Source organism: Pomacea canaliculata, linkage group LG7, assembly GCF_003073045.1.
Source record: "Pomacea canaliculata isolate SZHN2017 linkage group LG7, ASM307304v1, whole genome shotgun sequence".
Lineage (NCBI taxonomy): Eukaryota > Metazoa > Mollusca > Gastropoda > Architaenioglossa > Ampullariidae > Pomacea > Pomacea canaliculata.
The window spans coordinates 22,929,182-22,954,242 of record NC_037596.1 but is presented as its reverse complement, the minus strand read 5'-3'; the positions used below and the strand labels follow the sequence as shown (position 1 = coordinate 22,954,242).

The 25,061-nt window shown below is 40.3% G+C and overlaps 2 protein-coding genes and 1 non-coding gene across 4 annotated transcripts; 1 reads left to right on the top strand and 2 right to left on the bottom strand.

Annotated features, from left to right (window-relative positions):
• Positions 1 to 337: 337 nt before the first annotated feature.
• On the bottom strand, positions 338 to 21,350 carry LOC112569536 (multidrug resistance-associated protein 1-like). Of its 2 annotated transcripts, none has more exons than XM_025247346.1 (33): positions 21,216 to 21,350; positions 15,757 to 15,936; positions 15,392 to 15,523; positions 14,896 to 15,024; positions 14,256 to 14,388; positions 14,019 to 14,080; positions 13,767 to 13,904; positions 13,313 to 13,667; positions 12,903 to 13,089; positions 12,197 to 12,328; positions 11,440 to 11,628; positions 10,739 to 10,876; positions 10,339 to 10,485; positions 9,875 to 9,959; positions 9,520 to 9,586; positions 8,890 to 9,016; positions 8,441 to 8,617; positions 8,141 to 8,308; positions 7,721 to 7,910; positions 7,305 to 7,407; positions 6,655 to 6,796; positions 6,086 to 6,323; positions 5,512 to 5,656; positions 5,106 to 5,271; positions 4,593 to 4,792; positions 4,341 to 4,464; positions 4,128 to 4,229; positions 3,615 to 3,761; positions 3,254 to 3,412; positions 2,573 to 2,674; positions 2,113 to 2,177; positions 1,479 to 1,673; positions 338 to 1,295 (listed from the first exon to the last, which is right to left on the bottom strand). In XM_025247346.1, the coding sequence occupies exons 8-33, from the start codon at positions 13,423 to 13,425 to the stop codon at positions 1,184 to 1,186; spliced, it is 3,720 nt and encodes a 1,239-aa protein (XP_025103131.1). In that variant the 5' UTR covers positions 13,426 to 13,667; positions 13,767 to 13,904; positions 14,019 to 14,080; positions 14,256 to 14,388; positions 14,896 to 15,024; positions 15,392 to 15,523; positions 15,757 to 15,936; positions 21,216 to 21,350; the 3' UTR covers positions 338 to 1,183. The 2 variants fall into 2 exon arrangements, with proteins under 2 accessions (XP_025103131.1, XP_025103130.1); XM_025247345.1 differs by having other exon boundaries at positions 18,419 to 21,349.
• A 1,230-nt stretch (positions 21,351 to 22,580) lies between these two features.
• On the top strand, positions 22,581 to 22,699 carry LOC112569700. Its single transcript, XR_003100511.1, has one exon. It is a non-coding gene; the product is annotated as a 5S ribosomal RNA (ribosomal RNA).
• A 1,318-nt stretch (positions 22,700 to 24,017) lies between these two features.
• Positions 24,018 to 24,797, bottom strand: LOC112569544 (canalicular multispecific organic anion transporter 2-like; the record flags this gene model as incomplete). The annotated part of the gene is given in 3 exon segments (XM_025247351.1): positions 24,018 to 24,196; positions 24,199 to 24,242; positions 24,577 to 24,797. Coding segments are annotated over 3 exon segments (330 nt in total), but the record flags the coding sequence as incomplete, so codon positions are not given.
• Positions 24,798 to 25,061: the final 264 nt, after the last annotated feature.

Below are 25,061 nucleotides of genomic sequence, written 5' to 3'. Positions count from 1 at the left end.
TTTCTCTCTGCCTTTAAGATGTTATTACGGCTTCAGCATTGTTTCATATTGCGAAGACATTTCATATTAAAAAAAGTAGAAACATAACATTTTAAACTGTATCTGAAAACTGACTGTGGATAAACACAAACACATTCACACACGCACACCAGGCGAGAAGCAAATACATACACACAAAGAAAGAATGAAAGACATATTTCTCTTACACGCATATAAATAATAATGACAAATAAATACAGATTTGCGAGGGAGAGCCACGCATGAAACTCTATAAGATTAAACATTTTCAATATAGTCGTACAAACTTGGTGCATATTTATATGAGAACGAGAGACCATTTGACTTCAACCTCTTTATTGTCATCTAATTGTGAAGTCATAACATGTTCACTTCAAGATACATTTTCACACCTGTCACAAGTGTTTTGTTTAAACAAACAAACAAACAAAGTGTATGTGTTTTTTCTACAAACATGTACAAACTGTATGTGCTGCCTCCCTCTTATATTAAACAACAAACATAAGTCTGACTAAAGTGACAGTTTTACTTGCTTCTTCTGTCTTTTAAAGGAGAGAACACCGGTTTCCAAAACTGACTATTAGTGGGTCTTTATTCTACTATAATCTATGCGGGAACTCATGAAGCGACTTATACTCATGGAAACATTGATGTTCATTCTCACACACTTTGACTCATAAACAGTTCAATAATCTTTAATTACAAATAATTTTTTATATTTAGTTTTTAAAAATAGACTATGTTAATATCAGACGATGACTACCTTGGGTGCTACTATTTTTAGCACTGATTTTTTTTCACGCATGCGCACATTTTTTCCCTATTTTGTCGTTTGCAATGGTGGCCAGGGAAAACAAAATACTTCAAACAGCTTAACTGGTCATTGATTTCTTGTGTGGGGGGTTTGGTTTGTTTGTTTGGTTTGTTTTTTTTTTACTTGCTTGTTTGTTTGTTTGTTTGTTTGTTGTTTTCGTGGGAGTGGACTGACTGAGCAGAGAAAACGAACGTGTGGAGCTTGTTAAGGTGACCACCGCATCTCACTGTTCGCTCATGCGTAGAATAAGCCAGTGCACAAAGGTCTCACCGAGGGCATCGTCTTCGATCATTTTCAAACAATAAAATTCTCTATCGACATGATAAAGTCAGATCAGCACCATTGACCATGTTACACGAGGTCAGCGTCCTTAGCCAAGCTGTAGAAGATGCTCTTCTTGTCCGCAAGGAGAACGTGGGGACAGTCGTATTCCTTCACCAGCCCTCCATCTAGCACGAGGATCCTGCAGAATGACAGACCAGTAATATTGTTGGTATACCCAACTCTTCTCTTCATAGCTGTTAACTTTACGTACTGACGCACATTTTCTTCCTCTCTTTCCATCAAGACAAACATTTTGCGTGTGTGAGGGTGTGCACGCGCGTGTATGTGAGAGAGAGAGAGACAGAGTGACGTAACACTGCACCTGTCGTAGTCCATGATGGTGTTGAGGCGGTGTGCGATGGCGATAATAGTGCATGTACTGAAGGCCTCACGGATGGTGTTCTGGATGAGGGTGTCCGTCTCCATGTCAACGGCTGCCGTGGCCTCGTCCAGGACCAGGAGTTTGGTCCGGCGAAGTAGCGTCCTGGCCAGGCACACCAACTGCCTCTGACCCACACTGTGATGGAAGCCAAATGAGAATCTTTTTAAATGAAGATTTAAAGCAAATGAACATGGACTCAAGAAAAGATTTATAGGCCACCAAGTAAAGCTTAAACCGCTCTTGTTATTATAGAATGCAACTTACTTTTTTTTTTTTTTTTTTTGCTTTATCTTCCTTTGAATTTTTTGGGTGGTAGAATGGATGCATTACATGAATCAAACTAAATTTTAATTCTTATGGTCTTCTTTACCCATTCTTCTAGGATCAAGTCTCAACACGTTCAGAAACAATAATTATGCATAAGTGTTCTAACTCTGTCACCGTTCTGAGTGTGTCAACTGAATGATTGTGGGTGGATTGCTGGATGCAGCCGATAGAGAAAACAATATGGCGCCTTTGTGAGTAATGTCCGGCACGGACTTTCGTGTTTTTTCCTTTACTTGGAATCAATTACCTTAGACTCTGTCCCTCTTCGCCGACCTGGTGGTTCAGTTTTTCTGGCAGCTCTTCTGCAAAATGCTACAGAAACAAATAAAAGCAACTGATTGCATGTTTTCCTCACATTCCTCCGTTACTCAAACACTGTTACCGCTAGATTCGTACAAATTTGCAAGCCTGTTAACTCGTTTTAATAATGTGCAGCACTGTAGTAATCTGTTTTGATGTCCTCATGACTCAAATGAGACAAAACGAGGTAGTTCAAAAAGACACCTACTGCTTAAAGATATCAGATAACAAAAGACATTTTATGTTCTTGCCAGAAAACATATATCTACTGTTCCTTTTTTTAAAAATATTATTCTTACAAATTATCATAGGTTTTTACAGGATCATAAAGATAAATTTAAAAATTTTTTGTCAGACTATAAAAAGAGAAAAATAAATAAAAGAAGGTCTTGGAACATAGTAAATACTTTGAGATGAGCTCTCTCCAAAGCCATCCATATTTGATCATCTGAGTATTGATCCAGAGGGTCAAGGTTCATCCTTAGGGTGCCAGAAAAGAGCACGGGATCCTGAAATCAGACAAAGGGCAACACGTACAAACACCTGTTTGTCAAATATACCTGATTATTGTTTGTGTTGAAGTTAAGGTGTGTATCAGTTTTTTAATGAAAAATTCGCATTTTTTTTTCTCACTTGGGACCGTAATTATGAAGCGAGGATCAGTTGTTGCCCTGAGACCATATACAGGTAACTCAAAAGGACAAGCGTATTGTTTCCGAAGCTATAAAGCATATTACTAGATACAATTAAGTTGGCCGACTTAGATATCATAGACGACATAGAGTACATGCTAATAATGCTATTGAAGCGTACACGGACTTTTGTGACACGTGATGTATATTAGGTACGTTTGCTGGATTTTTTTACCGAGGGAGCGGAACTCGGTTCTTCTCTTATTTTTAGAGAATCTTGAAAAAAAGTCTTGCACTGAGATCGATTCGATGACTAGAAAATAAAAATAAACAACGAAGCAAAACAAAGCTCTGAAAACTTCCTTAGCTCTCGGCTACAAGTAGGTACAGCTTGGTGGGCTTCTTGACCTCATAAATGCTTACCTTTCACAACTGGCAACAAAATGTCATGGTTACCTGTGGCAGGATGGTGATGCGAGAGCGCAGGTCGTGGAGCCCGATGTCGGCGATGTTGACGCCGTCGATCATGATGCAGCCTCCAGCGGCCTCGATCAAGCGGAAGAGGGAGAGCGTTAGAGAGGACTTACCTGCCCCTGTCCTTCCAACGATACCAACCTGCGCAGATAATGTTACTTCATGCATATTTTAATTTGTTTAAATCTTTCTTTGCTTTTTATTATTATTTATTTGCATATTTGTCACAAACATAAGCAATTTAACTTTATTGACATAGTGTACGTCATTGCAGTAAGAAATATTAATGCAAATGATTAGTTTTCATCCAGTCAGCTAGTGAGCACACAGCCTCAATGTCTACCTTCTGACCGGCCTCGATGGTGAAGGTTACACCCCGCAGAACAAGGTCCAGGCCAAGTCGGTAACGGGTACTGTACTCACTGAAAACAAGATGACCTCTGTCAGGCCAGGAAGGAACTGGACGTCGAAGTTGGTTTATCCATGGCGCCTGTACAGTGTTTAGACGAAAAACAAATAAATAGAAAAGCTCATTTTAACTAAAGTAGTAATTCTTAAGTTTTTGAAATTAAGAGAAGCTATGCTGGAAATCGTGGACTTCAGAACTGATTGCTTTTTGTTTTGTTGTTTGGTTTTGTTTGGTTTTTTTGGGGAGGGGGTTGGGAGGGTTGAGGGGGGGGGGAAGATTACATATACATGAAAGAAAGAGACAAGAAAAGAAAAATTCAACGGCCACAAACAAAAATACTAACACAATAAAATGAATAAATAAATAAATGATGAAGGGTTTTAATAGTAATTGTAATCCCAGATTACTGTACCTCACTAATTTCAACTTCTTTTCCCCTGGACTGACCTCTGACTCCAGCTCTGAGTATTCCTTCACTCTCTCCACCGACACGATGTTTGTCTCCAGGTCGCTCATCTGTCGGACCATCCAGGTCAGGCAGCCCGAAATCTTCGAGAGAGTAAAAACGAGACAGGTCATTTCCGGGGAAGATAGACATAAATAGTCTATATAGAAGATAGACTTTATATGAACATATATAGTAGCCTTATTGTTAGTCACCTGCATTGCATAAGATACAGAAAGTCCCACAGTTCCTCCTCCCACGCCTGGTGTAACCACAGAAAAGATGGCGGCGCCGAAGATGATGAGATTTGCGATGATTTCCAAATTCATTCCCAGCCACCTAGTGACAAACAGCATTCCGGAATCAATCCGAGTTCGCAAAAAGTTTTTTTCCTTTAACAGTGCCTCTCTCTCTCACACACACACACAGAGCAAGTCGCCCTCAGCTTAGAAGCCTCGTGCCCTTACCTGTTTGCGCCGAGACTAGCAAAATAGAAAGACTGGTTTCTGTCCACCCGTCTCTTGGACTCCTCGATGAAGCGGTCGACCGCTCGGTAGGCGCGGATGGTGGCGCCACCGCTGATGGTCTCGCTGAAGTGGACGTAGATGGGGCTGCGGGTGACTGATTCAATCCTCTTCAACTGTCGTGATGTTGGGATGTAGAAGCTCTGCACATTCCCGATTGGAAGTGAAACTTTTACGAGACACTGGTTTTACTCAACGTTGTTGTGCATGCGTGCGTTTGTGCGTGCGTGCAAGTTTGCCGAAACTTTTGTCTGCGCTTCTGCACTATGAAATAAAGCCTGGCTGGATCTGGCTAAAGCCGACTTAATGCCATCTTACCATTACTCGTAAGAAATCATTTGAAAACGCTCAAAAGGACAACGTGTGAACATGATTTCGTCAATATATAATACAGTACAAGGCAGATGATGATTGATGATTGATGATGATGAAATGAAAAAAAGGTAAAAACATTACCTGTATAAAGTAATACAGGATGAGAATAGGAACGACCAGTGTGATGAAGAGCGGTGTACTAATGGAGATGACGATGACGGTAACAAGAGCCATCGTCCCGGTGGAGAGGAAGTCGCGAATGATGATTGGAAGGTTGTTGTCGATGGTCTCTATGTCACGGGAAAATCTGCACATAAATAAAGAAACAAACAAATATTTGTCTGTTCCATTAATTCTATTGTTATATTCCAGTGTAATTCATCTAAGAGGTGTCGCAAACAGGAAGATCTTAGGAGTTTTTACTGACTATGCGGGCGTGCGCGTGTGTCGAGAGAGAAAACAAGAGAGAAAAAGAAGGACAAGTAAGGGAGAACAAAGAAATACAAATAAAATACTAGAGAGCTGAAGAATTTAAAAGCTGTTTCACCTGTTGACCATTCGCCCAATGGGAGTCGTGTCGAAGTAAGCCATGGGTGAGCGTAGTACACTAGCAAGAAGTCTGCGGTGAAGAATTTTGGAGGCAACAACCATTCGAACCCAGAACAACAAGTTGTTGAAAATCAAGGCGATCACTGTAAGAAAACAAAATGAGGAAAACACTTAACCACACTGTCAACACTGCGATTTTCTTTCTGCATCCGTTTCTTTTTTAATATACATATACTAATTTGTATTGTTTTCCTCTCTAAAACTTGTATTTATTATTTTTCCTCTTCATTGTAATTATTATTGTCATTCTTCTTTAAAGAATCGTCATTGTCCCTTCATCTCTGAAATAATTATCATATTGTTTTTTTTCCTGTAAGCAATTTTTGCTGTCGCTAACTTATTTTCTTTCGCTCAAGAAAACCTTAATTTTTAGAGATAGTTGTCTTTCTCTTATTGTTTGTTGTCTTCTTTGAAAATATTTTGTTTTCCTCTCTGATGGGATTGTTGTTTTCCCTTATTCATTTTCTCTCTAAAAATACATTTCTTCGGTTTATAGAAAGTTCAACACCTACTTTGAGCAATGCCTAACATTCCAAACACCATCAGGTAGTAGTCATTCTTGATATTGTAGTCGTGCCGCAAGGTGGCGTTGTCGTTGGCGGCGGCGAGGAAGGGGTCGTCGGTCCAGCGGCTGAGCCAGAAGTTACCCGCAGCGTTGGCGGCTTGAAAGAGGAGGAAGAACAAAATGGATGCTGTGAAGGGTACAGCACCTGCTGCTCTCAGGTAGGTGAAAAAAACGCTCCACTTCACCTGGAGGATAGGTGGAACAGTTGGACAAGTAAGGTCAGCAGGTCGCAAGATATCTTATTAACTTTCTGAGACCTTTACACTAAGCGAAACCTTTAAGGACAATTTTTCTCTTATTTTCCCGTCAATATACTCGAAAATAAGTAAAGCAGGTATGGGGAAAAAACTCATTTCACCTGGAGAACAGGTGAAAAGTCAGAGAGTTGATTGAGCAATGACTGAATTTAAATTATCCCTTGTTATTTTTATACATGGCTTAGATTAATTTGTTGGTACTTGCATTGAACCAGTGTCTGCATTATGTTTATCTTGTATTAAGTGGCTGTGTACATACCTTTCCTTTCTCCATAGTCTCCTCATGTACCAGTCGACCCTTATCCTCTTCCAGCTTGTCCTCCTCCAGGTGGCGCTTACCAGACTTGCTCTTCGTGGACTCCGTCAGCGACTTTGACCTGGACCTTGTCCGGCTGTACTTCCTGCACGGACATGACACCTTAGTCTTTGAGTCTTGATGTCGATATTTTCCAAATTTACAACAAAATATTACTGAAGAGGATGGATAAAGCATAGTTTAGGACTTTTTATCATTTTCTAATTTTTAGAAGTATTTATTTTTTCTCTCGACCTATTGTTCCATATCTTTTATTGGCCTACACGGATGTTTTGACACAAACGGGTTTCAAGACTTCCACTGTGTTTCTTTTCTGCCTTCAGATTTGGAACAGTGGACGAAACAGAAAAAAATTTATGAGAGTGAGATATTACAAAGTCGATTCCGACCTTAAATATGTCTTTAATATACTTATTTCAAAGGTATGTGTTCGATACATTGTCATACAATGTCTTAATCAACTAGACAGAGAGTATACAGACTTGAAGAATGAACATTAAATGGTGGCAGAAATTTTATAAACCTTTAAGAGTAGATAAAAGCCTGGTTTCATTTAGTTTGAGAAGTCTTTTTAAAGTGGAGAGAAAACAAACCTGCGTCTAGCTTTAGCCAGACGTGTCAGATCATCACCGGAAGTGGCGCCATCAGAAGTCGCCGTCTCCACGTCCTCTCGGATCTTGTTGATGAGTGTGGAGACTGCGAGAAGACGCAACAGAAGCTAAAGAACCTGTGATGCCCCGTTCTCTCCATTATCTTGTCATTTTTAGATTACGAAATGGAAGAAGGATGTGTTCCACGGAGACTTTCTTAATGACAATTGATATGCTTTTAAAAATATTTGAACATCACATTGAAAGATATGGGTTATAGTAAAGTTCATGAAAGAAAGCATGAAATATGCCCGCCTACCTAACTTGTCAAAAAAAGTTAATGAAATCTTGAAAAAGAAGTGGTGTTTTTTTAGAAACGAAAAAAATTAAAATAAAACTGGGATCACTTGACCACTGACTCTCAGGGTCTTCTTCTTCTTCCGAGTCCTCCTTCTGCTGCAGGTGAAGTTTGAGGAAGCGAGCGAAGGGTCCGTTGTGGGACATGAGAGTGTCGTAGCTGCCTTTCTCCGAGATGCCGTTGTCGGACAGCACGATGATCTCGTCAACCATCGGCAGCCAGTGGATGCCGTGTGTCACCAGCACCCGCGTCTGGTCAACAAAAACAAGAATGGACAGCAGCTAATGAAACAGCAGATGATTGTATGATGGCGTAGAGAGGTGTGAAAGGCTAATGAAATAAAGCTGACGATTAAAAGGACTCAAAGAGAGGGTGAGCAGGGTTTTGAACCAGATGATGATTGGGTGGTGAAAAAGATGATGAGCGTTTTAAAGTGAATATCTTTACAAGGCTATCAGCCTTTCTTTTGCTATGGGCTGACCTTGTTCCGGAGCAAGCCGTTGGGCCTATGACCCTGCTGAAGAATGTGTTTGCCCACGTGCGAGTCCACGGCGCTGAGCGGGTCGTCCAGTAGGTAGATGTCGCTGTCACTGTACACGGCGCGGGCCAGACTCACTCTCTGCTTCTGACCCCCACTCAGGTTGATACCCTGACATTTTCACAAGAGCAAACGTCATTATCATTATCGTCGCTGTTTTTGTATTTGACATTGTCCATCGTCATCTTTATTTGTCAAAAAATACACAACAAAAGTGTGCATGAAAGGAGTCACAGTACATACCCGTTCTCCAATTTCAGTCATGTCTCCAGCAGACAGTATTTCTAAGTCACGCTCCAGTGCGCATGCCCGCAGGACCTGTTGATATCTTTTTTCGTTGAAGAGTTTCCCGAAGAGAACATTATCACGCAGTGTTGCGTTTTGGATCCACGCTTGCTGAGGGACGTAGGCCACGGAACTCTGAAACCAACGGTTTTGTTGCAACCGGGCCATTTGTGTATGGACACTTCGTCTTTGAAAATTCACATTACTAGACAACGTCACCATTACATATTTATAAAAGTTTAGTAGTAAATATTTTTTATATATTACTTGGTTAAAGTTCAATACCAATCTGCACAGATGACCTCTGACCCCAGGACATATCTGTTAGCGCAGTGCTAAAATGTTTACTCAAGACACTAAGAACCGCCCTTATCCCATGTATCGCGCAAAGAAGGATCGTCGTATACCTTGATAGTTACATCCCCTGATACTTTCTCCGTCTCTCCGAGAAAGGACGAGATCAATGACGACTTCCCGCTTCCCACATGACCAACCACCGCCACGAGACTGCCAACGCCAATTTCTATGTCGATACTGAAAGTATTCAACATTTTTCGTAGAACAATGGAGGGACATTGTTCAGCTTTAAATTAGAACAAAAGTTTGAAAAGCGATTCTATTCTTATAACAAAAGATGGACATTATTGAACCTTAAACTTACAACAAGAGGCAGAAATTAATCGATCCTTTTACTAGAAACGAACTTTTATGAAAAAAAAATATTCAACCGTAAACTTAAAACAAAAGGCTGATAATATTTAATCTTACAATTGGAACAAATTTGAACAATGAACAAAAGGGGAGCTTAGTAAAAGTAGAAATTATTTTATCAAAAGCTTCAAACGAAAGATATAGAGAAGCTGGACATGATCAAAAAAGCAACTCATTAGTTTGAAAACTTTTATTTTTCATTGCAAGGGCAATAGACACAGATGATGAGAGCAATATCTAAGAGAAGCAGAAACACACATTGGTTGACAAATAGAGATACAAATTAAGCTATTAACTCATTAACAAATAGAGAAATAAATTCCCACTTTTTCAAGACGGGTTCGTAGCTTCTGTCCCAGGTGAATGTTCCGTTCCGGACAGATATGGCGTTTGCTGTTTAAAAAAGCGTGCGTGCCATTCAGAGTAAAGTGTCGCCGTAAAACTGCTTTTAATTTGTTTACAAACATGACATAAACAAACATTTACTTGTATGTTTTGAAACAATAAAATAAACTCTGGATACTGTATCATTAGAAATTTCACAATGCGCACAAAGAAGTAAAATTATGAATCTCTACAAACTAGTGATAACAACAATGATGTCAGCGAGAAAGACCATGATGATTGTACATAAAACAAGGCAAGGGAATGTTTCACGTTTTCACCTTCCAGGTAATTTACCTGCATTAGCATCGTAGGTCACGCTGCTGGTGTCAAGGTCTTCACAACACAAAAACTTGTTAATCCTTTGCACTGACACGATAGACTGGTGATCAGAAAAAGGTAACACAAATAAATCAGATAAAACAGAAGAAATTAGAACAGATCATGATAATTAAATAGAAACAAAGAAAGTTCAACAAAGAGACAAGGAAGAATACAAACAAAGCAGTGAAAGACAAAAAGAAAGAAAAAAGACTAGAAAAAAAATTAAGAAATAGAAAAAGAAACAAAACAAAGAAGGAAAAAAAATTAAGCCTGAAAATATTCAAGAAGGAAAAAACGAATGAAAACATACAAAAATAAATAACGTCAAAGATACACTTATAAAAACAAACAAAAGAAACGCATGGTAAGAATCAATAAGAAAAAAATCTAAAGAAAGTATAAGCTCAGTTTTAACACAAATCTCAGAAGTCGTATACCTGAACGGTCATGGATATGATTGTGGACAGCAGGCCAAGGGGCACTCTCAGCATGTTGAACAAGGCCAAGGTAACGAAGGCCCGTCGAGCGTCCAGGTGGTTGTCAGGGGAGACCTCCACAAACACTGTGAACGTAGCCAGGGTTACCTGTAACAGGCATAAACAATTTTCTAAATAGAACAGAACTGTGACAGAAAAAAAACAGACATGACAACCAAGCGAACATTCTTTTCTTCCTCCAACTTCTTACTGACAACAAATTATTTTTTAAAATTTTTTCTATTTATCATCCGGACAATATTTTTATTTCTTTTTATTTCTTTCTCGCACCATCTTCACCAGTAACATAAAAGAAGTAAAATCTGTAAAACAAAAGGAAGCGGTCACTTCAAAGCCCCACCAGGTAAGGTGCGAAGTTCCAGCACACCCCCATCAGGACGTTCAGGTAGGAGATTCTGAGCAGGATCCTCGTCTCCTCGTTCCTCAAGTCTGTGATCATCTTCTCAAAGGAAGGTTCCCAGGCGTACAGCTTCAGCACCTGAGGACAGGTGTAACAAGACGAGTTTAAAAGTTTAAATTTCATTTCAAGGCTTATAACTCTATGGAAAAATTATTCTGCTTTTGAACGAAGCACTTTCTTTTCCTACAGCAATGGAAGATTCTTGAATAAAGGATTTTTTCCAAATAACAATATGAGGAAACAAATATGAGGCTCTACTGAAGTGGACATTTTACTATAACATGACTGAATTAATTTGAAGGATGCTGTGTCATCAACATACTAAAACAAAATGATACACAAACATTGTGATATTTCTTTCATCTCTAGTAATGTCAGTATTGTCAGAATGACGAAGCTAATGGTAGCTGAATTCTTTAGCTTGAAATTTTATTTTAAAGGAGAAAACACCATCAAGGCGGTTGCTGTTATCTTCGTTATTATTATTTGTCAGTACACACAAAAATCCCAATAATAAAAAATATTTTACTTTTCTGTGCCTATGAATCATTTTTCTGTAATTTGACGATCTGTGATTGTTTTCCTAATAGTAGCTCAGAAAGAACAGGTTGACATAAAGACAAAAATATTGGGCTACATACTTTTATTCCACTCAGCACCTCAGTGGTCAACCTCAGTCTTTGGTCCTTGAACTTCAGGTTGCTGATGTTGAGTTTTTGTTGGCGACTGGCGATGTAGGAGTTGAGGGGGACGAGAAGGAGAAGCATGATGACACCGGCGAAGACTGAGGGGCCGATGTACACGTAGAGGACACCGACAACCATGATAACCTGTTAAAGGACACAATAATGTACACCTGTAATAAACCATGACAACCTGTTAGAGGACACAATAAGTGTACACCTGTAATAAACCATGACAACCTGTTAGAGGACACAATAAGTGTACACGTGTAATAAACCATGACAACCTGCGGACACAATAACAACACATTTAATAAACCAGTAATTAACTTCACCTCACCATCATATCTCCCCTACGACTGGTACTTATGGTATCAGTTATCGGGTGAAATAAATGAATGAATAAAATTTTTTGTTTAATATCAATAAGGTGCAGTAAAACTTTAATAATACACTCCAATGTTGCTAGTATTGACTATATATAGTACCCAGCAGCACTTGTCACACATTGATCGTGTTTACAGAATATAAAGCAACATATATCAAGCAATTCATCCTATTTTAACATTTTCAGGATTCAAATAAGGACAAGTTTGTGAAGAGGATGTGGACGTGGAGAAAGCAAGGAGCTTGCTTATTAAAAGCAATGAAACCAACTTTTTCTGAAAAGAATATTTGCATTTAAGTTCGTTTTCAATGCGCCACATCTGTTCACCTGTAGAGGAGTGGTCCAGGCGTAGAAGAAGAAGTTCATGACGTCTTGAATCCGTTGGCAGTCAACGGACATGAGGTTGACGATCTCTCCGCCAGTGGCCAGTCGCCGAGCGGCGCTGTTCATCGTCAGTGACTAAGGAAACGAAAACAAACACTGGAATATTTTACACGCTAGACTGAATGGATTCAAGTACCACATAGGGAAAAAAAAGTGTGATGATAAAAGGAGTGTATAATATTGAAATAAAAAGGATGGATAGAGATGTCTTCTTCCTCTATGTCCTTTTTGTCTATCCTACAAATCTTTTCACTGTTCACTTCAACATTACTAGTAGATGGGTCATTGGTTACATTTTCACTAGTTCCAGGCTGATCCCTCTCCATTTAACCTACTACTGTCACCTGTCTGTTGATGACTTCCCTTCCAACTACCTTCATCAGCGTGTGCTTGCCTTTCACGTTTCTTAGCAGGGTGTGTACTAGTTTACCTACTGTATACTCACCTGTCAGTAAAGGGGGACTATCCCTCCTCTCCTACCACTCTTCTTAAGGGGTTATCCCTCTTCACCCATTCTGGTCTTATTTTTCAATTGATTACACTTTCTTTCAATTGTCCTGCGATCACCTGTCTGCAGATTAGGTCCCCTGTAAGCTAGCCTACCCTGTCTGTAGATGGGATCCCTCGCATTTTACATTCCTCTTCTCACCTTTCTGTAGATGGCGGCGATAAGGATGGTCTTGAGCTGCATGCCGGCCACTTGCGAGGACCAGAAGCTGAAGTTGAAGAGCAGTGACTTGACCATCTGCACCAGGAACATCAACACCGCCAGCACGTAGCCAGGCCACACCCTGTCGTCGCTGGGGTCGGGAGTACCCACCTGCTCGATCAAAAGACTGCAACAGGTGTCCACGGTTAGCGTTAGAGTATTACTTCCATTCCGTGAAAAAGTCAGCCAATGAAAATGAACTTTGTTTGTCTCATGGGCTGCGACAAAATTACGTATACTTGATACTTACTTGTACAAACTGTGCAAGTGTATTACCATAGTATGTAACTGATTAGTATAACATTCCTCTACCTTACAATACAGAAAGAACATGATACACGGGTACTTACCCTAATATCACAGGGCTTAAGATCAAGAACCCATCAGAAACCACTTTCTGAAACAAGCCGAGGATCAGCCAAGGTCCCACGAGCTTCGACAAAACTCGGAACAGCGAGGGCATCTTCGGGTCCTCCTCGCTGACCCCTGGGCGGTCGAGGGTACCATAGGCAGTGGCAGCCCCACTCCCTCGGTGCCCTGTGGGTGGAGCAGCTGATGACGACTGTGCCCATCAAGGACGTGGTCTCCAAGACAGGTGCGGGAAAGTGAATGTCCCTCTTCCTGGGGTCTGTCGTCAGTAACGGAAGTGACGTTGTCACCGTGGAGTCGGCTTTGGTGCTATCATTTGATTTTTCTTTACTGAGTCTGTCACAAAACGAGAATAAATTGTAGTGAGAGGCGCTTAAAAATAAATATCTGACATCGGCTAACTTTGTAAATACATTGGGAAGTGGAGCTACTTACTGTTTGTTTCTGAATCTGTCTTTCTCCAACTCCCACTCTCGTTCAAAGGGAGGAACAAGGACGTCACTGCTGTCACGAGGGTTGAGGTCAAAAAGGTCATTTTCTTCTAGATCTCTCCGCCACCCGAGGTAGACGAAACTAGAAAAGAGTATTATTCACATTATGTAAAGGACAGTTTACAAATTAACACGCGCGCGCGCACTCTCTCTCTCTCTCACACACACACACAAATAAACAAACAAATATGTTTACCCTGTCATCCAGGCGAAAAGCATGCGGCTTGGAAAGGAAGCAGTGACCTCAGGACATTGGTGCTGTAAACAGAAAACATGAAGCGTGATTGTTTTGACGAGGTGTTAACCGTTTTGTTGCGATCCTCCACACTCATGTTACAGCTGATTAGCCGAATTCAGAACCATCTAGAAATTTCAGTACTTAATGTAGAGTTAATATTCAACACAAAAAAATGTTTTGGATTATTTACTACACCTTCAGCTGCTGTCGGTATCCATTCCGATGTTTTCCGGGGGCTTCGGAAAAGCAGAACAGGATGACCTGAATCCCCTCCATGGCAAAGGTCACACAGAACAGCACGAAATTCCAGGATATCGTCCTTATAATCCTTTCATCCCGAAACACATATACCATATTTATCAAAAGGTATACAGTATTTGTTTTTGAGCAAATTAACAAGCAAGACACATTTTTGTGGTTCTAATAGATAATATTTATCTAAAAGTAAGTTTTTCAACTAACCTAAATTACTGCAAGTGAAATAAGTTTTCTGTCAGCTGAGCTTTGCTAATTACAAGCTCTTTGCAAAGATCTCAATCTTGGTGTGTGAGGCCTTTTGCGCAGAAAATTAATCATCGAAATACTGGAACAACCCCCAATTCATGAGAAACATTTGTCTGCATCACAGAAAATCTTGTCAAATTTTAGCATTTGCGATTTGAAGTGCTGGTGGGAAAACGTTAGCTCCTGGCTTCACATTGATGTAGCGTAGTTCTAACGGCAATTCTTTAAAAAATGTATACAAATTTGTCTTAGTTATTATTTTCTCACGATGTTTGTCGTCGTCGTCGTCATCGTCATCATCATCATCATCATCATCATCATCATCACTAACCTCTTCCATGACAGCCGTGTATAGAGGCACGATATCGCACACCGTAAACAAACTCCAAAAGACAAACTGCAAACCGGAAGTGATGACTTGTCGTCGACGCTCATGCTGCGTTAGGAAGGCTGTACACAGCTAAAAATAAAGCATCATTACTCTGTACACGTGGCAACTAACATTGAAAAAAAGAATTGGAAATGATGTTTATACAAGCTGCACACAGCTAAATATTGCAGAAGGTGATGTTTGTACACGATGAAAGGATGACAATGTTAAAAAATTAACAACAAACTGTGATTGTGCATGAAGAACGCAGGTCCACAGGTAACATCCATACAGCAAATGATGTTTGTAGGCGCTAAAATGTTGTATAAGTTAACCTAGTAAAGCCAATTTCAACCTAATCAAGCAAGATGCAAAGATAAAATTAAATGAAACCAAAAATGATGGCATGCGTGATGAAGGTGTGTGTAGCTAAAATAATATCGCGATGACTACTCACGTAGGACACCATTCGCAGGGCGCTGGCAAGGTAGATGGCCATCGGAAGTACGTCACTGCTGCTGTCCGTTAGCAGACTGCAGTTTTGTATCAACACCACCAGCGACACCATGCTTAGCATCACGCTGAAAAACTGTCGTCATGGAAACAACCCGAAGATGAGCGAAGGCATCCTATGCAACTCCAGCGACATATCTATCTTGTAACTACTGTTGAACTTTCTGTTGTTTTTCATCAATCTGCTTTTATTTATTTTGAAGTTCAAAATAAACTGCAAACCAGGACGTATTACTATTTCTGTACTAATCACACATGCATATACATACACACACATACACATGCACACACATGCACACACATACACACCGTCTTTGCCGAATTCAAACATGTGACATGAAGTGGAGTGACTTCCCCTTTCCTGGCCAGCACCACCAGGTAGAAGGGCAGAGGGCACCACAAGAAAGCACATGGCACCCACACCAGCACTGTGTTGAGGAAGCAGTCTGTCAGACGTGGCCAACCGTTGAAATCGTAAAAACTGGAATTCTGCAAGATTGAAGCTGAAGGTATCGATGGAGCTTCGGAAACATTGCACTTCCGGCTGAACATCATGCAAAGTTTGTAATACTCTTTACATTGCAATATCAACCCACGTACTCATGTGCTTGAACTTACAAAGAGCACAGTTGACACTACTAACGAAAATTTGCACAATTCGAGCTACTAGCTTCTATATTAACAAAAGAGAGCAATTTTCATAATTTGGATTAATAAATTCTAGACTAAACTGAATTTATTTTAAAGCTACGAATAATCCAAGAAACAAGCAGCTAAGATATGCTTGAGAGACAATCCGACAGAAAAATGTAAGCTAATCTACAAAAAGGACTTGTAGTTCGATAGCTTACTCGAAAAATTAATAACCATTACAAATTTCTTAGATAACAGTTTACAATCAACAGTGTGTGTTCTACTCAGATGAAGGTGACGGTCACAGGTGACTTCCAGATGTTTGTTAGTACAGTGATACCTCGGTTCTCGAACATAATTCGTTCCGGGAGGACGGTCGAGAACCAAATTGTTCGAGAACCGAAGCAATGAAACCCATAGGAAATAATGGAAACTGGATTAATTCGTTCCAAGCCCCAGAAAATGCCTATTTACTGGCCTAATTTGTATATAATATGTAGAAAAACATGAGTCTCAACAAGAAATAAGAAATAAAAGTGTATTTATTAAAACAAAAAAAAAATAAATAAAATGTACTGTACAGTACAGTAAATTGTGTTTCATTTACTGTACCTGTACAAACTTTATGGCAGGAGGAATGAATGTGGAGGGAGGAGGGAAGGGGATGGTTATTGTTTTGAAGGGGAGTCCTCTTCAATAAAAAAGAGGGTAACTGCTCTTCGGGTGTTTCTGTTCTCTGTATCTTTTGCTGAGGAGAATCAGAATCTTGCTCTGCAGTTGCTTGTCTGATTTCTTTACGGAAGAATTTGTCAATTGTTTGCTGTTTTTTCTCCTTTGCAAATTTTGCGGAAAGTGGACATAACATTGTCATTAAAAATGTTAACTGCTCTATTTGCTACCACTTTATCAGGGTGATGTTGTTCAACAAAATTTGCGATTTCTGCCCAATTTGCACACATTTCATGACTCTCTCCACAAAAACGTCACTCTCTCTCTCTGCACTCACACTGATGACGCAAGCAAGGCGCGCTGGGCTGAATCAGAGATCTGTAGGTCCCTACAGATCTCTGGCTGAATGAACGCCATTCGGCTCAACTCGGCTCAACTCGGCTCATCTCGGACGTTCGGATGTTCGAGTTCCAAATATTTGTTCGGATTCCAAGACAAAATTTTCTCGAATTTCCTGGTCGAATACCGATTTGGTCGAAAACCAAGGCGTTCGAGAACCGAGGTATCACTGTACTAACATTGAGGTCATGAGGAATTTTTTGATTCACATCTTTAATCGCAGAAAAACCTTCGTTTCCATTATAATTTTTAAAACTAAATTGTGGGATCGGCCTTACGACCCGCCATCAACACTGGAAATAAATTGTAAAATGTATGTTTTGTTTGAATTTTTTAACCCAACAAAAAGTGTTAGCAGCTGAAAAAGGACGAAAGAAGAAGAGATCCTCCGATGATATGACGACGATAAAAACCACGGCGGTCACAATGATTATGATACACTCTGACTGTTAAATAGCAGCAACAAATTCAGAAAAAAATTCAGTCAAATAACTTAGGGTCAGCATAGGCAGTGAGGTAAAGGAAGTGTAACCTTTTGTTCGTTGAGAGGTCAAATGTTAGAGACCTCGTTTTTTTTAAGGTTAAATTTTAGAAAGGTTGGCGCCTGTTTCTTTTCTCTATCTCTTATTCACTTGCACGAATAAGTTAACCTAAGCTGACCTATAAATCGTCCTGTTGAATAATGAGGCAGAGAAAGAGAGGCGGTCGCCACAACCACAGGAATATTCATACACACAAACACACATGCGCAGTATGCATACGCAGACGCACGCGTTAACAATGAGATGAAGATAGGTCTTCAAAAGTGAACTTCTGACTTTTTATATCTTCATTAATTTGTTGATCATAACAAGACTGTAGTTTCTGATCCTCCGCCGGATATGAAGACACAAAGAGTGAGTTAGTGAGCTGGTGAGTTAATTAGCTGACATAAGTAGAAATCACTAATTCTCTTTAAATTATTTTTACACTTGCCTACTTACCTAATAGCTAAACACTGACAAAGATGCCATGTTCCTTTTCAAAAGCTTTATAGGGACTTCATTTCTATCAGCAATGTGGCAAAATGAACTTTTATTTTGGGCAAAATTTGGCAAAACGATGAAAATTTAAAACGTAAATAAAAATAGTTGGAAAAAGGGTTAAGAACCTGACAGGGCATATATGTAGAGATGACGATAATCTTAAGCACATGAAGCTCAACTTTCGAATTAAGAAAGTGAAAATAATATATATAAATCACTTAATTATCTGAAAAAGGGTTACTTACCCAAAACTCATCACTTCCACAAAAATTGCGAAGATCCGTCCAAAACAGCGACATTTTTTTTTTTTTTTTTTTTTTTTTTTTTTTTTTTTGCTTGTTTGTCTTTCTTTCGGTTTGCGAGTAATTAAGGAAGGATCTTATTTGCTATTTTTTTATATAAACAATCGGAGAGTCTTTTTCAATAACCCTTTTCTCTCTTGTTGCAATTTTCCACGAACAACATTCCATATGTTGCACTGGAATATGTGTCTAAACTTGACTCAGTTCTCGATGCTAAACCATCTCCATGTTACACGTGCGTCGTCATCTGATCTTCTTTAAAAAAAAAATGCTCCACGAAGCGCAGAGGTGCAAGTCTGCAGGAATATGTGATGACTATGCAGGCCCTGTGACCGGACTGTACACGTTTGCGCGGCTTTATGAACGCTAGACAGCAGACTTATGGTTTGACATTTAAATTCCCAAGCCACTACAGTTTGCCAGCAAATTACAGTTTCAAATACTTGGTCCTGGCTACTGTTGACATATGCTCCCAAGATGTAGCTGTGGCCCCTGGCGAAACTGCTATAATAAAGTAGTCAGGGATATCAGCACGCCAAGCCATCTGTCAGCGGAAACCTACGGACTTTCTGCAGTTCCTCCAATACCATTCTTTGTTCCCTCCATCCTCCTCGCCCACCCCACTCTCCCTGGCTTCTGGTAACCACATGCGGTCACGTAGATCGCGTGCAGTAGCCACAAAGACTGTGAAGGAGGCAATAACATCCCAATCTCACCATCAGCTAATTGATAACTTTTATGACTGAACGATGTGAATAAACAAACAACCAGCGAAAATAACAAGAAAAGAACTTTCGCATCAGCTACGGTGTCTCTATTCTAAAGACATTTCACTTAAAAGCTGGTGAACTGTAATAAGATAGTCGTTCTAAGATGTTTATGAAACACACTTTATAAACTCTTTTATTCTTGTTGTGTTGTGGTTTGATGCAAACAGTTCCTGTGTGCTACAGTACAGTTGTGTCTAATCTAACATTAAGTTTTATCTATATGATTAGAAGTGTGTAAAGGTGTTATTATATTACTGGAATCGTCAGTATTGCTAAAATTGTATGCACCAGCTCAGATTTGTTCGCCAACTTGTCTACCACTCTGATGATGTTGTAAGAGAGTTCAACAACAACACAAGCAAGTTCGTCTATGTGAACACATAGACAAACACACACCAGTACACAAATGCACGCAAACGGACATGTACAGAAATCCATATATATCCACAGGCGAACACAAATACATACATATCCATACGAACACACACACATACACACAAACCCATACAGCCAGTAACGCGTAAAACACAAATATACTTTCACACAATTGATCATAAGCAATAATTTATTATTAGCCTTTTGGTGATTTTGATAATACATGTCAAATGTATTTTCCATTATGCTGTTAGTAAACAGTGAACATAAGGTGTGTACAAGCGTGCTGTATGTGTGTGGTGTGTGTTGGAGAGCGTGTATATCTGAAGGTGTGAGTGAAGTGTGACTTGATAGATGAATGAATGGGCGAGTTAGTGAGTATGAGGGTTATCTCAACTCGCCCTACAAATGTTACAGAGCTGGAGTGACCTTAAGTCATTAAAATGATTGAGTTCCTACATCAATCAAAAACAATCACCACACTGTTCAGGACAAGCTGCTGATTAAAAAAAAAAAAAGAAAATCTTCCGTCAACTTCTCACATTTCACTTGGCTTCATGAAGTAGCACAACGTACACACATTTTCTCTCCCTCTCTCCCCTTCCCCCACCAACAGCCATCCTCCCTGAGAACATGCTGCGAAGGTAAACAAGTCTCAGTTTACACCACTTGTTGGCTGCGTTGCACGTGGTGTCTCATAAACGAGGTTCCGACCCTCGCCCCCGTCGCCTCCACTGGCCTTATCTTTCTTTTTCTTTGGGAAGGGGGAGAGGGGCGGGAGGGACTGGCACTGCTCGGCTCAAAGTACATTTTGTGTTCAGACAAATGACACAATTAATTAAAACAGTGGAGTCCGTGTTTGGTGTGGGTATCAGTGCATGCACGTGCTGTTTGTTCATTGTACTAGTGTTTAGGGGAGACAGTGTGCACATGTGTATGTTTAGTGTGTACGCATGCATACAAGCAGACTTTCTCTCTCACTTGTATAACCTCTGGCAGTTTCTCTACCTCCCTCTTTCTATCTCTCTCTCTCTTTTCTTTTTTTTTTTACAAACTCAGACACACCTCTCTCATCAAAACATAAAAACAAGCAAAAAGCGTTTAAACTCAAAAATCCTTTGTTTCTTGCTGAAGCCCCTGCTAGAACATGGCACTGCCACATGTACTCTTGACATGTCACGAACCATGCTACACATACTTCATCTTACAGTCGTCTCACTACATCATCTCACATCCTCTTGTTTCACGATTTCATCTTTTTCTAAGCCTCACTGACCTATAAAGCGTGTGTAGATGTACTTTGTTCAGTCACGCGCCTGGGTGTATACGCGAGCGCGCGAGAAACAGGTAATGAGAAAATGTTTAGACATATAGGAATAAAGTAATCGTCCCCGGCGGTCTGGAAACACACAGTAAGAAATATCACAGGACATGTAAACTGTCTTTTGAATAGCTACTTCCGGCTACATCTGGAGACTGGAATGTCAGACTGTTCCGGTCAGTGAGCACCGCTCACGTTACATTTGCAGGAAAACACATCGCAATGGCTTTGTTATGCTGAAGGATGGAAAAAATAGTAAAAACTTAGAACTTACCCAAATAGAATCTCCACAAAACTCCAACTTGCCTTTGTCCATGGTGGACGGATAGTAAGTGTGGACTACCTGACTGCCCGGCACATCCGCTACGCTTGAACAACGTCTGATGTACGTCGCTCTACGTCTCCATCACAAATGCCCTGAATACAGGAGATATTGTGTCTGGAAAAGCACCAGGTATTATGCTGGTCACGACTGCACCTAAAGCATAAGATGCAGATATAATTATTGGAGTCATGTGAGGTTAAAATCGAGAAGACAAACAAGAGAACAAAGACAACAGCAGAAAGTAATTATGCATTTAAAGCAAGCTATTAGAGAAGGTTTATTTTAATTATTTTTTAATAAACGCTCTTCTGTAGAGACTGAGGAAGGTCACTAAACATGAAACCACGAACTTATTTTACTGGACTGCTGGCAGACGATTTTCCAGTTAACTACTAAAACGAGGCATAATACGACAAAGCTTCCGGTTTAGTCACATTCTTTATTGAGGCTCGCCGAGACTAACAGCGGAGAACTTCGCAAGAGGCTAAGCGTTGGTCTTGGCAGACAGACAGCAATCCACCTTTTATACACATCCATGATGAAAACAGTTGACAATATAGAACAGCCAGTTCACTCCAAACTGTCGAATACTGTCTAGAAAATTATTGTGTTTCATTCGTAAGCCAAAGGAAAAAGGTTTGCACTACAAATTCCAAACGACAGTCTTCATATGTCCTGTAATTATGAAGTGAGGTAAGTGTTGCCCTGGGGCAGCATGGGAAACTCGAAGGACAAGTATCTTGTTGCCGAAATCTCTTGTTCCACATAATATTTTATATTTCTTTGCATTACATCACATCACATTTTACAATGTTCGACATTACATCTGACACTAATCCGAAATTCATCATATACGGATAAACACTTAGTGGGAGGTTGGTAATCCTCGTCTCTGGAATCAAAGTCTCGTGGCACAAACAGTTTGTGACACAAACTACACATAGTCTTCTTGCCATGACACATCGTCTTCGGACAACATGACCTCGGTGTATCTACCCTAGTGATCACATGTCTGCTTGTGGGGAACATCTATAGGCCATAGCTGTGCTGTCTAAGGTGGTTGTCGTTGGCGTGGGACTTGATGGGAGTTGCGTCGGCGGTTCCTAGGTACCCGGGTTGCTGTCTCCCTTGAGCGGACGGGTGTTGCTCGGGGTGGAGCAGGTGTCTGATGTTGGTCGTACTGGCTCACCTTGCTGGCTCTAGAGGCTGTCTCGTGCAGTTTATGTTCGTGAAATTTTGTAGGCCCACATTGCCTCTATGCAAGGACAAGGTAGTCTACAATTTGTTTTATAGTTTTCTAAACAAGCAACCCTCGCCTACGGCCATACCACGTTGAACACACCGGTTCTCGTCCGATCACCGAAGTTAAGCAACGTCGGGCCCGGTTAGTACTTGGATGGGTGACCGCCTGGGAACACCGGGTGCTGTAGGCAAAATGTTTTTATTTATTTCATATTTTTTCTCTTTAGTATCATAAACTTTTACTTGTTGCTCTCATCACCATTTCCAAGCATTTTTCGGATGCTTTTGGCAAACTGTTTGAAACTTTTAAATACCTGGGCACCATCATCGAAAGGCGACTTTGCTGGGATGTCAACACTCAACATGTGAAGAAGGTCAACAACGCCTCTTCCTTCTCCGGAAGCTGAAGTCTTTCTCTGTCTATCACCAATTTCTTCAGCTTTTCTACAGATCGCACATAGAAAGCGTACTGTCCTTCTCGTTTATTTGTTTTTACAACAGTTTATCAGTGAAGGACAAGAGCAGCCTACATCGTGTGGTATCCACCTTCTACAAAGTCATTGGGTTAACTCAGAGTTCTCTTCAGACTCTGTACAATAGGCGGACTCTTCTGAAGGTGTCTGCCATCCTTCGTGATGACAGGCATGCTCTGTACATCAGAAATTGTCCGACTCCCGTCTGGCCACCGATGCTGTGCGCCTGCATGCAGGACAAACAGACTGCGGCTGTCTTTTGTTGTTTCAGCCGTGCGACTTTTGAATGGGTTATGAATGAGACATGAATAGTTTTGTGCATGCAATTGTGTATGAATTGCCCTCTGAGACAAATAAAGTTTCATCTTATCTTAGCGCTAAAGTTTTTAAAAACTTTTTTGACGACGGCTTTAGTTTTGCACAAATACTATTTTGTCCATTTTTTCTGTTTTCAGAGATGTCACAGGGATCGTATACTGAAACAGTTAAATGTGGGTTTTGTCGCTAAAAATAAATATTCTTATTGTAATGAGTTGTGGCAGTCATGTATGAATGGTGTCTCGTGTCTGACGTCTCGTGTCTGACGTCTTGTGTGCGTCACTTGTTTCACGTCACTTGCAGCACAAAACGACGTCATAAATAAGAAAAAAGCAGTTGCTCTAAAAAATGGCCGTGAGCGGGAAAACGGTCTTCTCCGCCATTTTCGTTATAACTCTCTCAGTGTCATTTCTCTGAACGTGTGCATCTTCGATTCCGTTCACTTAAAAATCTCATCATCCTCATCGTCGACGGATCGTTGAGCATTGTGTGTGTGTGTGTGTGTGTGTGTGATACGTAGGTAAGTGTACGTCCGTCATATTACACATAATAAATAACACACATACATCTTGCGAAACTGACAGTTTCAGTTGTTTATTTTTAATTCGAAACAAAGACTAGTTTCCAAGGTTAAGAGTCTTCGTGTGTGTGTGTGTGTTTCTTAGTTCTAGCTTTTATAGTAAAATTAATAACAATGTGCGCACGGCTAAGTACAAAAGATCGCACCGACGACAACGTTTTTGATAATTTTATATAGAGTTATCACCTTAGACATGAAAAGTTTTATCAGAGCATTTGCCATAGTTACACAGGGTTAGCATCCTTGACCCTATTAAACAAGGTCAGCGTCCTTGGCCATGCCGTAGAAAATACTCTTTTTGTTCGAAAGAAGCACGTGGGCGAGTCGTACTCCTTCACTAACCCTTCATCCAGCACGAGGATCCTACAAACAACAGATTAATAATATTGCTGCTAATGTTCTCAATGCATATTTTATACATTTATTATAAATACTTTTTTTCTGTGTTTATGCAGATTTAACGACGGAGGAGTTGAAAGTCGTCCATGACATTGATGTGGATTTATGGTTTGCAGTCATTTTCATGTATTGGTTTGAGGTACGTAATGTCCAGTACACTTCATACCACCTGAAAAGATGACCTTGCATTCATTAAACCTATGTTTATTTGTTTTTGTCTGTTTTTGTATGCACGCGAACGGAGCTAAATTGTAAAAACCATTTTCATGACCGGCACAAGGGTGACGTAATACTGCACCTGTCGTAGTCCATGACGGTGTTGAGGCGGTGTGCGATGGTGATGATGGTGCAGGAGCTGAAGGCCTCACGGATTGTGTTCTGGATGAGGGAGTCCGTTTCCATGTCAACGGCGGCCGTGGCCTCGTCCAGGACCAGGATTTTGGTCCGGCGAAGTAGCGACCTGGCCAGGCACACCAACTGCCGCTGACCTACACTGTGATCGAAGCAAATGAGAAAGTTTTAAGCTTAATTAGAAGATTTAAAGGCTGGCTTGATGGAAAAGCAAACAATAATTAAAGTGGAACGTGGTTTCAAAGAACGTAACTTCTGTTATTTGTTCGATACAAAAATTGGCTGCTTTCATCTTGTTCTTCATTTCGAGATTTTTAAGGATGGTGGAAGCGCAAGAGCTTTAACTGAAACTTTTCCATTTAACCTGCATAATAAACTAATATTAATAATGAATTATCGAGTCCCAAACAATAACGGCAAGGACGTTTAAGT